This window comes from Lynx rufus, unplaced genomic scaffold (genome assembly GCF_022079265.1).
Source record: "Lynx rufus isolate CCGP_SWC_20201006 ecotype Redwood Valley unplaced genomic scaffold, mLynRuf1.p SCAF_45, whole genome shotgun sequence".
NCBI classification, from domain to species: Eukaryota; Metazoa; Chordata; class Mammalia; order Carnivora; family Felidae; genus Lynx; species Lynx rufus.
This window is the reverse complement of record NW_025814862.1, coordinates 1,071,518-1,084,757: the sequence shown is the minus strand read 5'-3', so window position 1 is coordinate 1,084,757 and position 13,240 is coordinate 1,071,518. Positions and strand designations below refer to the sequence as shown.

The following is a 13,240-nucleotide window of genomic DNA, read 5'->3' as shown; positions in this document are numbered from 1 at the left end:
CAGCCCTTACTACCTGCAGCAACCCTGAGCCCCCAGGGGTTGGGTGTGCCTCCCTGCCGCACACCTGCACCCTTGATGCTCCTGCGCCCCTGAGTTGTGGCCGCACACTGTAGCCCGGCCCTGCAGGTTCCTCCCATCTCCACCCTGTGTGTGACCCAGCCTTGGCCGAGACTCCCATCCCAGCATGCCTCCCATTGAGCCTCTGCTTCTGTCCCAGCTGCCGGCACGGTGGCAGGCACGAGAGAGGCTACAGTCAGGGCATACCCTGGGAGGTGCCCAGGGACACTCATGCCCTGAGGGCTGAACAGGGTCCAGCTGGATGCTGAACAGCAGCAAGAGAAGGTGACTATCTAGTGAGTGTGGGTGAGACCTCAGAGGACAGTGGCCCAGGAAGGAGTATGAGTGCCAACAGGTAGAACCGGCGGCCAGGGAGGAGTCTGGGCCAAGTCTAATGTCTGTTCTGGGGACTTAGGAAGGTCCATTACAGTGGATGGGTTCCCAACAGACCTTTTATATGTCTGCAGCTTTTTTGGGCGGGCGTTTGAGAAGGCAGCAGAGGGCACCAATTCTCGGACGCTGCACAACCATTTTGACCTCTCAGGTAAGAGTTTGCTGTACTGGCGCCCTTTCAAGGTCAGCGCTGGCCTTGAACTAGGGAAGCTGGCATCGCTAGAAATACCTTGCAAGCAGCCCTCATTTTTTTGGAGCCAGCCCCGAACCCGGTGGCTCAGGGAGCTCTAGGATGCCCCTGCCTCTGGTGGGCTCCCAGGGCAGAGAGAGAGCAGGTATTGCCCATAGAGCCATAAGCCTGGCTTCGGCCTTACAGTCCAGCCCTTGAGACCACTTCACAAAGGACTCCCGAAGACTGGCCTCTAGAGCCTCCTGGGCCAGCCTCACCCATCAGGGTCACCTGCCTCTTCTGTGGGTAGTGGGTATGGAAACAGGGCTTATGGCAACCCAAGAGCACTGCCTCTAAGGCTATGCTGGCCACCACTGCAGGCCAGCAGCTCTTATCTGTGTTATCATGAAGGGTCCCACATAGTCCTGTGACAGCCCAGGTACTGGCCCCACCCTTATGTTGCATGAACCCAGAGAATGGAAGAGCCCAGTCCAGGGGGTGGCTTTGCAAGCTGGCCAGTGTCCCCCACAACACCCCACAGTTTTCTCCATAGGCCAGCGTGGAACATGGTTGACATTTAGCCATATTTACTTTTTATTCTCACTGACAGATTTTTAAGTAAAACAGACATGGTGACCCCTCACCCTTTATATTAGTGTGCTCGGGCTGCCTTAACATCATACGTAGACTAGGAAGTTTAAACAACAGAAGTACGTTTCTCACCGTTGTAGGGGCTGAAGTCCAAGATCAAAGTGTACACAGGATCGTTTTCTTTTGAGGCCTCTTTCCTTGGTTTGCAGATGGCCGTCTTCTGGCTGTGTCCTCACACAGTTGTCCCTCTGTCTGTGTCTTTGTCTCCTTATAAGGGCCCCAGTGAGACTGGATTAGGGCTCCCCCATATGACCTCATTGAACCTAAACACCTTCAAGAGCCCCCTCTCCAAATAAAGCACATGCTGTCTGAGGCGCTGGTGGCTAGGCCTTCTACTCAAGAACTTGGGGAGAATATACTTCAGCCCATAACCCCCATCTGTGAGAAAGGACAGTGTCTTTCATCACCATCAGCTGATTTGTTACAATGAGTTCCTACCATCAGTGACCCAGTGTTTATCCCAGCTGCCTCAGTCATCTAAAGCCAGCTCTTTCATGCTGGGCCCACTTGGGCTGTGGCTCTATGTTGGGTGGGTTCAACCCCAGCAGCAGCACACACCAATGTGGGAGATGTTGGTGCTGGCTGGCCTGCAAGATGTCCCAGCTTCTCACAGAAGATTTGCGGGCTGGGAGTTACTCGGCTTCCCCCATGGGTGGAGAGCAGTGAGGAGGGACACGGCAGAGGGAGCCAGGCCAGCATCCACCTGGGTACACTTGGCCTGGGGTTACAGATGGCTCACAGGACCAGGCTGGTCCAGTTTTGCCCTGTTTGATGAGGGTCCATGTGCTTGTCTGAGTCTGATGGCCCCCCAGAAATGGAGGCAGTTCACATCGTGTCCCTGTTGTGCAGAGGAGAGCACTGAAGCCGAGAGACTGGCCAGAGCAAGACTCAGGGCCTCCTGCAACCCATGATGGGGCAGGGCTCTGTGTCCAGCAGGATGGGAAGGCCTGTCTCTGCCTATATCTGTTCTAAACTGTCACATCCCATGTCCCCCTTACTGGCTGTCACTGCCAATCTCCTAGCTGCCCAGAGGGTCCTCCCCATAGACTATAAGCCCAGCTAGCCTCACTAACAGGGCAGCCAGCAGTTTCTGAGGATTAAATACAGACAGTGAAGTACAACCTCTGAGTTCAAAATTTTCCAGGCCTCAAGGAGCTGAGTACATTTTGAAATGTGCTGGAGGGTGATTCCCATCTTGGATGACTCGGAAGAAGGAGTTCAAACACCCTGACTTGTTTTTCCTACTGCTCCCTCACCCTCAGCCCTACTCCTCCACCTCACGAGGTGTTTTTCTTTCATTACTTCAGTAATTGAACTGAAAGCAGAGGATCGGAGCAAGTTTCTGGATGCACTTGTTTCTCTCCTGTCCTGATGGTGAGATGTGGGGGAGGGGTGGGGTGCTGGAGAGTTCAGGGGGGCTCCCCAGAAGAGGCTGGGGGTGGCCCTGCCACAAAGCCAGCCTTGTTGAAGTGTAAAGAGGGCCCCTCATTCCCTGCTTTGAGTTTTTCCTCCTCAAGCCAGGCTTTTCTACTTGGGTTTCAGACCCAAGCAGTGTTCTAAGATTTGGGACCAACACATTTTTCCCAAGGATGTCCCTGGGCTGGCGGCAGTGCCACAACGGGGCATTTTTGAAAGAGCTAATTTCATTAAGCTTCCTGGGACTCCTTCAGCAAGAGCTGGCATTTACCCTCTCCTGACCACACTATGGGCTGGGCATCAGTGAATGAAATACAGGCCTCCTGGCACTGCTGGGAAAGAGGGTGACCCCTGTGGGCGAGGGGGGGCAGGGGAGGGACACCTGGAGCTTTGCTGCTTTTTGCAGCATTGTATCAGGCTCTGGGCAAGAGCCCACAGAGGCTCCTATCTGGGCTCTTGTGCATTTGACTTAGGAGAAAACAAAGCTGTTGGCAGCCACTCATCAATAACTATAAAATGTCATCTCTGTGGGCCTGCACCAGCATGAGGCTGTCACTGGCAGTCCACAATGATGCTCACCAGCTGGGGCTCTTTCCAGTGCCACTCATGCCATCTCTCTTGAAGGGCCCCCCACACAGTGGATGCTCACACCCAGCCCTGCATCTCCTTGAGCCCTGGGCTGGAGCCACTGCTGTGGTAGACAGGCCTTGTCAAGACTCTGAGGTAGGGGTGCCCTTGTTCTGGCCCAGGGTCTTCCTGCTCCCCCACCATCCATAGTGAGTTGGAAACTGTGGAGGGCAGGTGCCTTTCCCCTGTCAGGGCCCCAGTGGGCTCTGCTGAGAATGATATAGGGGGTCTCAGGGACCCCACAGTCCCTCTTTCAGAGTAGGCTAGGGCATAAAGGGGCACGTGTTGGGGAGGAACTTTGGACTCAGACCCTTCGGGTCTTCAGCAAGGTCTGTTGGGTACCTCACCAGGCTATGACGGGTTCCTCATCTGAAGTGGGGCTAACACCCCTTGGACAATGAGCACTGAGCCTTCAGATGGGGGCAGGGTGTAAGTTTATGACCCAAATCAAAGGCTACAAGTGGGGGCTTTTGGGTGGGGGGCTGGTATTTGAAGCATACTCCTCCCCTGCGGCCTGCTCAGTGATGATGCCAGTGCTGCTGTGTGCCCTGCCACCATGACAGTGTGCACAGTGAGCCAGCCAGGAAGGTGGGTGGGGGGACAGTATGGGGAGACGTTCCAGGCCAGGGGAGAAACCTTGTGAAGGTACCACGGGGCTGAGACTGGACAGGGCACTGGCAGGGTCTGCAGGGCGATATAGTGGTGGAGGGCCATGAGGCCTTGGAGGTTCTCAAGCAAATGACAGCCTGGACCTGGCCAGTGGGCACTTCAGTTCTGGGGCGGCCCTCCACCCATGGTCACCACTCCTCACCTGTGTGAGTGGTGGAGGCTACTCAGAAGCAAGCCCAGCATGTCAAAGGCAAGGCCTGAGCAGTTTGCTTAATTTGGAAAGACGTTAGAATTGTTTGAAATTTACTTTTTTTTTTTCTTTTCTAGAGTTTGATTTCTTCTGATGCGTCCTCCTTCTCCTAATTTATATTAACTGGGTTTTATTTAGACTATAAGTTATGGACATGGTTTTAGACACCCACAGTGGGTTTTTAATGGAATAAAATGTTTGTTTTAGCTTTGGTGCCTCAGTCTTGGCTCTGGTCATAGGGACAGCACTTGTTTTTGTCTTGAGCCTTCTGTGGATGTGGAGGAGCCTTTTCCTGTGTCCTGGGTAACCTCAAGGCCCAGCAGTAAACAGCATGTGGGGGGGGGGGGGGGCGGTGGCCTACAGGCTCCCTGGAAAGCAGGGGGTGGTGGATGTCGGGTGCCTCAACACCTGGGCCTCTACATACTTCCTGCGCTGACCACTGCCCAGTGATGCCAGCCAGGACCTCACTCTGCTCTCCCATCACTTCTTCCTGTCCACTTGGCCTTGGCAACATCTCAAGCCCACCTTCTTGACCGTGTCCCCCTGCCAGGCCCACCCTCCCACAGCCATCTTACCCTCCAGCACCTCCTGTCCTGGCACCCCCATAGACACACAGCACCCCCAGGCTGCTGGGAGAGTCAAGCAGATAGCAAGGGCACAGTCCTCACCTGGGAAGGGTGTGGCTGGCTAAGGGGCCCTGGACGGAGATGGCTTAACTGGCATCCGGGTCACAGAAGGTTCGAGCAGGACAGGACCTTGGCAACTTTCAGAGTCTTCAGAACAGCAAGAGTTCTCAGTCGGGAGCTGTGCCATCAGTTGGTGGTCCCACTCTCCCAGATGTCCCCAGAGCCCTGGCAAGGGTTGAGGGAATCTGGAGGCAAGGAGGATGCCATTCCTGCCCTTTAGGTAAGAGAGAGCTGTTGACCTAAGTGTCTGAGGCTATCTGGCTGTTGTGCCTGGAGTGAGGGTGCCAAGGAAGCAGGCTAGAGTGACACAGCCACCTGGGTGTGGTGCCTGGGGCCCTGGGCAGGAGGAAGCAGAGTGGTTTGGGTAGGCTTTAAGTTGGTGGAAAGCCCCAGTGGCCTGGAACTGAGGACATGGGTGGCCAGGTCTAAGGGTGAACTTTGGAAAGGGGCATAACCTTTGGAAAGGTTGGCCGCATTGGAGGCTGGCTCCTCCTGCCTGACCTCTAGTAAATGGAATGTGCTCCTGGCTGGCCTGGCATGAGTCAGGCAGCAGCAGCCTAACTCCTCAGGGCCCTCAAGCTGCCCACCTTGGCCATTCACATCATTGGGACTGTGCTGATGCCTGGGTCCCAAAGAAGTCAGAAAGCTCTAGGCTTGTGTGGGATGTAGCCTTGGGCCTGCACTCCTGGCCAAACACCAGTGTGGCTGGCCCCAGGAGTTAAGGACCTTTGTTTCAGCAGCCCCACCAAGAGCCAAGGCCCCAGATTCACACACTCTTGCATTTGAGGGTTGTTCTGTGGTCCTGGCTACACAGGCCCGGGGGGGCTACTGAGGACCTCTATGCTATGGGACCCATCTCGCTACAGCTCATCCCATTGCAAGGAGCTCAGGCCACCCAATAGTTCAACTCACTGGCTCTGCTGCAAACGCTGGGATTCAGAGCAGTGTTCGTCGCAGCTGTCCTGAGCCCATATTCTTGGGTTCTTCCCCACAGTGGGGAGTCTGGCCAGGCTTGGGAGACTGCTTGCCACTGGATTTGGCCCAAGCATTTCTGGACAGGGTCCCCAAGGCCAGGGTTGGGGGCAGATGCCAAGCCTTTCTGCTGCCTGGGCTTGGAGCTCCTCCCCACAGACTCCTCCCTCCCCCCATCCACGGCTGTCTTTTGCCCTGGCCTTTGGCAGAAGTAAAACTGCTTTCATTCCAAGCACCTAGAATGGGGCTGGAAGCAAGGAGCTCTCAGTGACTGCAATAGATAACTCTGGTGTGCTCTGTTCTCCTGTGACCCCCCCCCCCAACCCCTGGCTTCCTGGCCCAGGCGAGTACTGGCTCCCAGGGGTCCCACTCACAGGAGGACGGTTACACAGGGTGCTCCTGGCAGGGGCTGGCACAGAGGTGCTAATGGTCAGTACAACTCTGGGCTGGCTGCCAGGCCAGCTACATGAGTACGGGCCCTGCAGAGTCTGCGCTGAGACTGGCAGAAGAGCCAGGACAAGGGTCTGGAGCCTGGCCCGGGTACTCTCTGGGCAACCTGCACAAGTGCCTCCTCCCCATAGCAACGTGCTTGTGGACCTACAGCTAGCTCTGCTGGAGCCAAGCACACATCCTGGAGTTGCCCGTTCCTGCTGCACTGTTGACTGAAAGGTCCCAGTCAGTGTTTTACAGATGTCTGGTCATTTGCTGTGATCCACAGATAGGCAAGCCCTGAGAGCGCTGGTGGAAAACACCCAACCTGTGGTGCATGGAGCCAGGCCTCTCCTCAAAGCCAGCAGCCTGGCAGCCCACCCTCAGCACTTCCTGCATCTGAAAATGCCACACTCTGGCTGGTGGCTGGGGGACCTGGGATGGGGGGAGTAATTTCCAACCTGCATCCTCTTCTGGGCATCACCCTCCTGCCCCAGGCTCTTCTAACTACAGATCTCACCTTCCTGGGTTGCTATGAGCTGTAGCTATTTTTCCCACCCAGTGGGAAGGTGATTGAGTGGCAGGGAGGACCAGGGATAAGGCCATACATCTTCTGGGTCCCAGGGACAGCCCTGGGAGGTCTCCAAAAAGGCCTTTCAGGGAGGAGTGGGTGGGTGGATGGGTGGATGAGGGGTGCTGCTGGGCACTTGCAGTGACTGGACAGAGGACAGGACACAGGTGGGAGGGTATTCAAACCATTTACTAAGCAAATTCTTACCCTCCCCCACAAGCTGCAAAGGAGGGCAGGGCCCTGGCTCCCCACGCAGGATCTAGTGCCCATAATCCTCTCCTGGGGAGCTGCCGGGGTGAGGCAGGGAGGTCCAGGCCAAGTCTTTCAAGGCCCCCTGGGCTCAGGCCCCGATCTTGGGGTAAAGGTCGGTTGTATACAGCCCTCCGGCAGTCCAGGCTGGGGTCCCTGGGCTTTCCGTCTGCCTGGCTGGAATCAGCAGGAGCCGCTGGGGAGGATGGCGGCATCCAAGACCCTGAGGGTTGGGGAGGAAAGCGGCATTTTGGTCCATTGTCCATTCAGCCTAAGGAACCCCGCGCCCCACTCACATCGGAGCAAGTTCTGCGCACCGAAAAAGAAACCGAGCAAGTCCTTCCAAGTGCGTGGCTCTCGTTCCGGGCAGGGCCCGGCTAGTGGCCGTAGGAGAGAACGGGCTGCGGGCGCGTGAAAGGTCTCAGTCGGCCGGTGCGCCGCGTCCAGGGGCAGAACCAGCCATTCCGCGGAGACTGTGCGCCGCACCACCTAGCGTAGGCTGCGGTCCATGCACGACGCCCCTGGCCAGTCGTCCCGCTTGCGGGAGTGGCCGGCGTGAGGGGCCCCGCCGAGTCCAGCGCCCTCAGACGTAGTTCTTCTTGTCATAGTCGCCGCTGGCCGTGGGCCGCCGCGGAGCGGAGTACTTGACCGGGAAGCTGAAGTCGGGGCGGCCAGCGCAGACCCAGGCGCCGCAGCACACGAGGCCGCCGCCGCACATGAGCAGCGCCGAAGCGGCCCAGCCAATGTACAGCGCCGCGCCCAGTTCGTACTTCTGCGACATGGGCACGGTCGGGTCGTAGAACTCACGGACCACGATATTGGCGAACCAGCAGAGCGGAACGAGCGCCAGCAGCCCGCAGAGCGCGTAGAGCGCGCCGCCTGTGAGGGCCACGCGCGCTTTGGCCGGGCCTGGGGCCACGCAGGTAGTGCACTGCGCGCCCGCCAGGGTCACGAAAAGCGCGACGAGCGCCAGCAACACGGCGCCCACGGTGAGCGCCCGCGCCGCCTGCACCTCGGTACTCAGCGCCAGCACCGAATCGTACACCTTGCATTGCATGTGCCCGGTGCTCTGCACCACGCACGACATCCACAGCCCCTTCCAGGTGGTCTGCGCCGTCACGATGTTGTGGTCCAGGAAGGCAGTCACCTGCCACATGGGAAGCCCGCACGCCAGGATCAGGCCCACCCAGCCCACCAGGCACAGCACCAGGCCGAGGATCTCCAGCGCGGCCGACCCCATGGCTGAAGGCGAGATGGGCGCCCGACGGCCCCCGGGCCTCCGGGCCTCCGGGAGGGCGCGGCGGTGCCTCGGTGGAGCGGCTTTGTAGCCTGAGAGGGCCCTGGTGCCTCTGCGCCCGGCTCACTGCCGGCTCACCGCCTCCCGTCCGCCGCTCCAGCAAGTCTGCTCCACCGCCTCAGAACTGCGGGCGCCTCCTGGGGGGGCTTCCCATTTGAAGGTTCGGGGGCGGACCCTGCGCTGCGGATCCAGCCTCTGGTCCGCGAGTAGCCAATCCGTGCACCGGCCGTCGACCCTCAACCAATCACAGCCACCCCCGGCATCCGGAGTTAGGGAAACAACTGCCTCGGGGGTAGCGGAGGGCGCGGGGACCACTCCTCTCCCGGCCGCCGCCCGGCTCTTGTCCAGAGCTGGCTCCGGACTGACCTGGGGTAGCTGGGCGCGCGCTCTGTGGGCCCCCACTCCCTGTGTCCCAGCCTCTCCATTTCAGGGAGCTGTATGACTGCACCAACTTCTCCAGCTACATCCAGGAATGAGCCCTTGGGAGGTCTCTACCACCCAAGCCAGCTCCACTGTACCCCTCACCATCATCGCCTTGCAGAGGCTTGCGTTGCAGACTCTTGTCCGACAGCTCCGCCTATTACTCCAGGAATCTCGCCCTGGAGTCCAGTCGCATCCCCAGTCCCTTCTCTGCACCTTTACTGCGCAGTTCCTGTCTGAGTCCTGGCACTGTGTCTCAGAGACCACAAGTCCAGGCAGGCGTGTGTGGGTCTCCAACCCAAGGTCCTGCCCAGCGCTACTGCCCACTCTATCACCTTCCCCAATATGAAGCAGGTGGAACAGGGGCCTTTCTGCCGCCTCCGGAGACCCCCACTCTGCCCCTGACGCCGAGGATTCCCGGACCTCCCAACCTTTGTGCTGGCTACTGCTCTTCCTGAGATGTTTTCCATCCCCCATTCTTTGAGGCCCAGCTCAGGCGACACCACTTTCAGGAAGTCCCCAGTGTTCTCCAGTGACTCAACAAACATGCTGTCCTCCTAGGAGCAGCCTGTGGCCGGGGGCTTGGGGGCGTCCTTTAGCCCTCAGGGAGGAGAAACACAAGGGACACAGAGGTGCTGTGCTCTGCCCTCCCACCAGTGGCAGTGGTACCCCTGGCACCCCAGGCCCCAGGCCACCCTCCGGAAGCTAACTTGGAGTTTCCTGGCCAGGAGGAAGAGCCCCCATCCTCGCTGGAGGCGGGAGGCGCGGGATTTCCGGGCATTCTTCTGCACAATGGCCCAGCCGTTTCTCGAAAGGCCCGCTGGGATGGACACTGGGTCCCCCTGAGACTCAGGTGGGGGCAACAGACCCTGCAGCCCAGAACCCCATGAGGGCACCAGCCCCTTTCTGGCAGCTCCCTCCCCACTCCCCATCAGCCCTTTTGTTTCCAGAAAAATCTGTAATGTCTTGGACTGAGGTGGCTGGGACCTGGGTTCTTTCCTCTGGTCCAAGGTGCTTGGTGCTGCTGGACAAGGCCCTCCACAGAGAAGGCCTGACATTGAGGCCAGCCACAGCCTAGGAGTTTTGATAAATCTGTCCTTCCTGGGACTTGGTTCCTTCTCCTCCCCCCCTCATTTGGCTCTGAGATAAGGCCAATGCCCGGTTCAGCTAGCATGGAGAGGCACCCAAGGCAAGTTTGTTGGGCCCTGTGTGTGAAGGTGGGGAGAGGGGAGAAGTTTTAACCTTTTCCTCACCCCCAACCTCCTTATCCCTGCACAGGATGGGGCTCTGAGGACCACTGCCTCCTCCCAGCTATCACCTCACTGCTTCCCTCCTGCTGCAGACTCATGGGCCATTCCCCTTCCACCCTGCAGACCTTCCTGGACATCCCCTCCTTTTGTCCACTCCAGGGGGCCCAGCTACACCACCCACCCCCTTCCCAATCCTGCTCCCTCTGGGCCTGAGTCCAGGGACCTTGCCCAAGTCCCCCACCATGCTCCACACTGCTCTTTTCCCAGGATGACTGCTGTAGCCTCCTCAGGCCGTCTGGACCCCATCCTTGCCCACTCAGTATGTTCTCAGAGCAGCCAGGCCATGCTTGCAGGCCCCTCTCCCAGGTCACACTCTGCCTGAAACCTGTCATGGCTCACATGACAAAGTGATCAAAGCGTTGACTCCTGGGAGCTGCCCAGGGTGATGTGTGCCTGCCTGCCTGCCTGCCTTGGGCCTGGCCAGTCCAGCAGCACACACTCCATGCTCCATCCACACTTGTCTTTCTCTAGGCCCTCAGGCTGATCTTGCTCTCACTCGTGGCCTCTTCTGCCTGCAGTGTGTGTCCCTCAGGTAGGGGCTGCTCATCTTCTAAGTTGTGCTGCTGAGATCACTTGCTCTTGGATGTCTTTCTGCCTCTGTCCCCCAGCCCTACTCTCAGATGCCCAAGTTAGAACTGTCCTTCTGCTTAGTGGTTTTCCCCATCAGTATCCAGGAATGAGCCTCCACACAGTGACCATCTTCATGCATCTGTCCATGGCAAGGCGCTTCCTGTGATCTGTAGCTGACTTCTGGCTACTGCCACCCCCTCCAGCCAGCTTGGAGCTGCAGCCAGCATGAGGATCTCCCCCTTTGCCTGCCCACCTGCTTCCTTCACCGTGGCTCTCCCAGGGTCCACCTCCAGCCTGGCACCCCAGGGTGGCCCCAGTGAGCCCTTGTCTCTTTGGGGACAGCTTCATAGTATCTTGCGGACTTGATGGAAAAGCTTCAGTCTCCACCTATCACAGTCTGATTTCTATCCCAACACCACTGTGTTGGTTGTGGCCTAGGCCTTTGGTGGAACCAGAGCAGCACAGAGAAAGCCCAGCCCAGACCTAGGAGGGGCGTGAGTGTGCACCTGCCCTTCCTTCCACTCGTGGTGGTCTTGTGACAACCTGCTGCGCACCAAGTATGGTCTCTGGGTGGAGAACACACCCAGCAAGCTCCTGCCCTCAACCAGTAACTGGGTAGGGCCATTTCAGATGTGCCCATGGCCATGGGGTAAAGAGATGGCAGTGTGATGCAGAGTGATAAAGCCATCTCTGAGGAGGTGACAGCTCAGCCAAGGTCCAGAAAAGAAGTTCCATGTCATAGTCCAGAGATGGGAAGGAGCACGGTGACTGCAGGGGCAAATGGAGCCCGGTGAGGTTGGGGCAAGATAGTGGGCCAGGGCCTGCAGGCTGAGGTCAGAGGGGTCCAGGCCTGGGCAGGGCCATGAATCCCTGATCTCTGGAGAGGAGCTCCCAGACCAGTGTGCTAGCCAAGGCCACCTGCTCATCTACAGCTATTGTTCTGCTTTCCCAGGGGAAGTGCAGCAGGATCTCATTAATTGTGTGAGGGAAAGGCCTGAGTCAGCAGAAAGTAAAGTTTATCTTGAGCAGCTGCCGACTGACCCAGAGCCAGGGGTGATCTGGTGACCTTCCAAGGACAGTCTAAATTTAGGCTCCTGATTCCTAGGGACTGGGGTTTGGGAAGCTCCTAGTAGCCAATTTAATTGCACAGGAAGTGAAAAACAACCTTCCTTCTATCTTTTGGCTTTGAAACAGTTAAGGATGTTTTCCCTCAGTGCAGCAGATGTTTGTAGAGTGTCTGATCACAGAACACCTCCTGGTGCCCTTTCTTGGTGCTTCCAGAGGCAGCATGAATCCCCACATCATCTGGCCCTGCTCTGGGGGCCTACTAGGGGCACAGGGCCTGTGAGGACATGCAGAGCACCCTTTGACAAACAGCTAGTGAATCCACAATTCAAACTAGTGAATTGGCCTCTCCTTGTGTTACTTTCCCCATTGATAACAAAGCCCTCACAATGGAGGCTGCAAGTCTGGAGGGGGAGGCTGTCACCAATCCTGGGTCCTCTGCTACCATTCTTGATCACTCTATGGGTTCCTGAGATGTCCTCCCTGGCTCCCTTGACCTTTGCAGCTCATCTGACTTCAGTCCTCAGAACAGGTGCCACTGGCTATTTGCTCAAACTGGAGGACATTGTGGCTTTTACTTCCCCAGTGGGATGGGGAGTGAAGGGCAGGGAGCTCTGGTTGACAGAGACCCAGGGTCCTGTAGGCCCCTGATGACGTCATAGATTGTACCAAATGGTGGTCTCTGCATAGGCCAGGGTGCCCTTGGGAGCATGGAGGAGGCTAGCCCATGACAGTAGTGCCTCCAGGGGCCAGAAGTAGTCCTCCACCCCACTCCCACTCCTCACCCCTCATGCCTGCACTGCCTCCATGGCCTCTCTGTCCACCTTCTCTCCCTAAACCGCTTCCTTCTCCGATTCTTTCCTTCTCTGCATGCTGCATTTTACAACAATTTTATATTCTTTCCACTTAAAATCATAAAGTGATTCTAGACCCGCCTTTTTTGTTTAGCATCATATAATAAGCATGTCTACACTTTGTTAAAAACACCCTCATGATTACTAATTGTTTTTAACTGCCCGGAAGATGGCCTTGGGGGTTGGACAGAGACAGGATAGAATCTATCTCCACCATTCCCATGAGCAGGATGTGACCAGGGAAATCTGTTCTGAGGTTTTGTAAAATGGGGATGATAAGGATCAAAGGGTTGTCAAGGGGCTGTCAAGGGGACAGTGTTCCCTAGCTCAAGGTGAATGCTGGATTAACATTAATGATGATGATTAATTATGCAATCATCCCTCAAGACATACTTTGATAAATGATGGTTTTTCTGTTGTAAATAATACTGCTGCAAAAGTAGGTCTTGGTATTTTGAGTGATTTCCTAAGGAAAAATTCCTCCAAGAATTTTAGCTCACATCCAGGAGGTTGTATCACATAGACCTCTTATCTGAGTATGCATTTGCATTGCCTGTCACCAGCACTGGGTATCCACAGTTTTAAAAGTTTACTTATTGGATGGCAGAAAATGGTATCTTTAACTTGCTTTGAATAGCAATGTGT

The 13,240-nt window shown here is 56.9% G+C and overlaps 2 protein-coding genes across 2 annotated transcripts in view; one reads left to right on the top strand and one right to left on the bottom strand.

The window, feature by feature from the left end:
- The window catches only part of CDC45 (cell division cycle 45), a 33,348-nt gene extending 28,970 nt beyond the window's left edge, over positions 1-4,378 (top strand). Inside the window, exons 17-19 of the mRNA XM_047098269.1 lie at positions 525-601; positions 2,578-2,644; positions 4,250-4,378. Of these exons, the coding sequence (XP_046954225.1) occupies positions 525-601; positions 2,578-2,642 (142 nt within the window). The 3' untranslated portion in view covers positions 2,643-2,644; positions 4,250-4,378. The remainder of the gene's footprint in view (positions 1-524; positions 602-2,577; positions 2,645-4,249) is intronic.
- Positions 4,379-7,013: 2,635 nt separating this feature from the next.
- CLDN5 (claudin 5) lies at positions 7,014-8,471 on the bottom strand. The gene has a single exon (XM_047098238.1). The coding sequence runs from the start codon at positions 8,317-8,319 to the stop codon at positions 7,663-7,665; it is 657 nt and encodes a 218-aa protein (XP_046954194.1). The 5' UTR covers positions 8,320-8,471; the 3' UTR covers positions 7,014-7,662.
- Positions 8,472-13,240: the final 4,769 nt, after the last annotated feature.

Bases quoted from the DNA above. Each gene is read 5' to 3' on its own strand.
- CLDN5 (XM_047098238.1), bottom strand. From the start codon at position 8,319: ATGGGGTCGGCCGCGCTGGAGATCCTCGGCCTGGTGCTGTGCCTGGTG.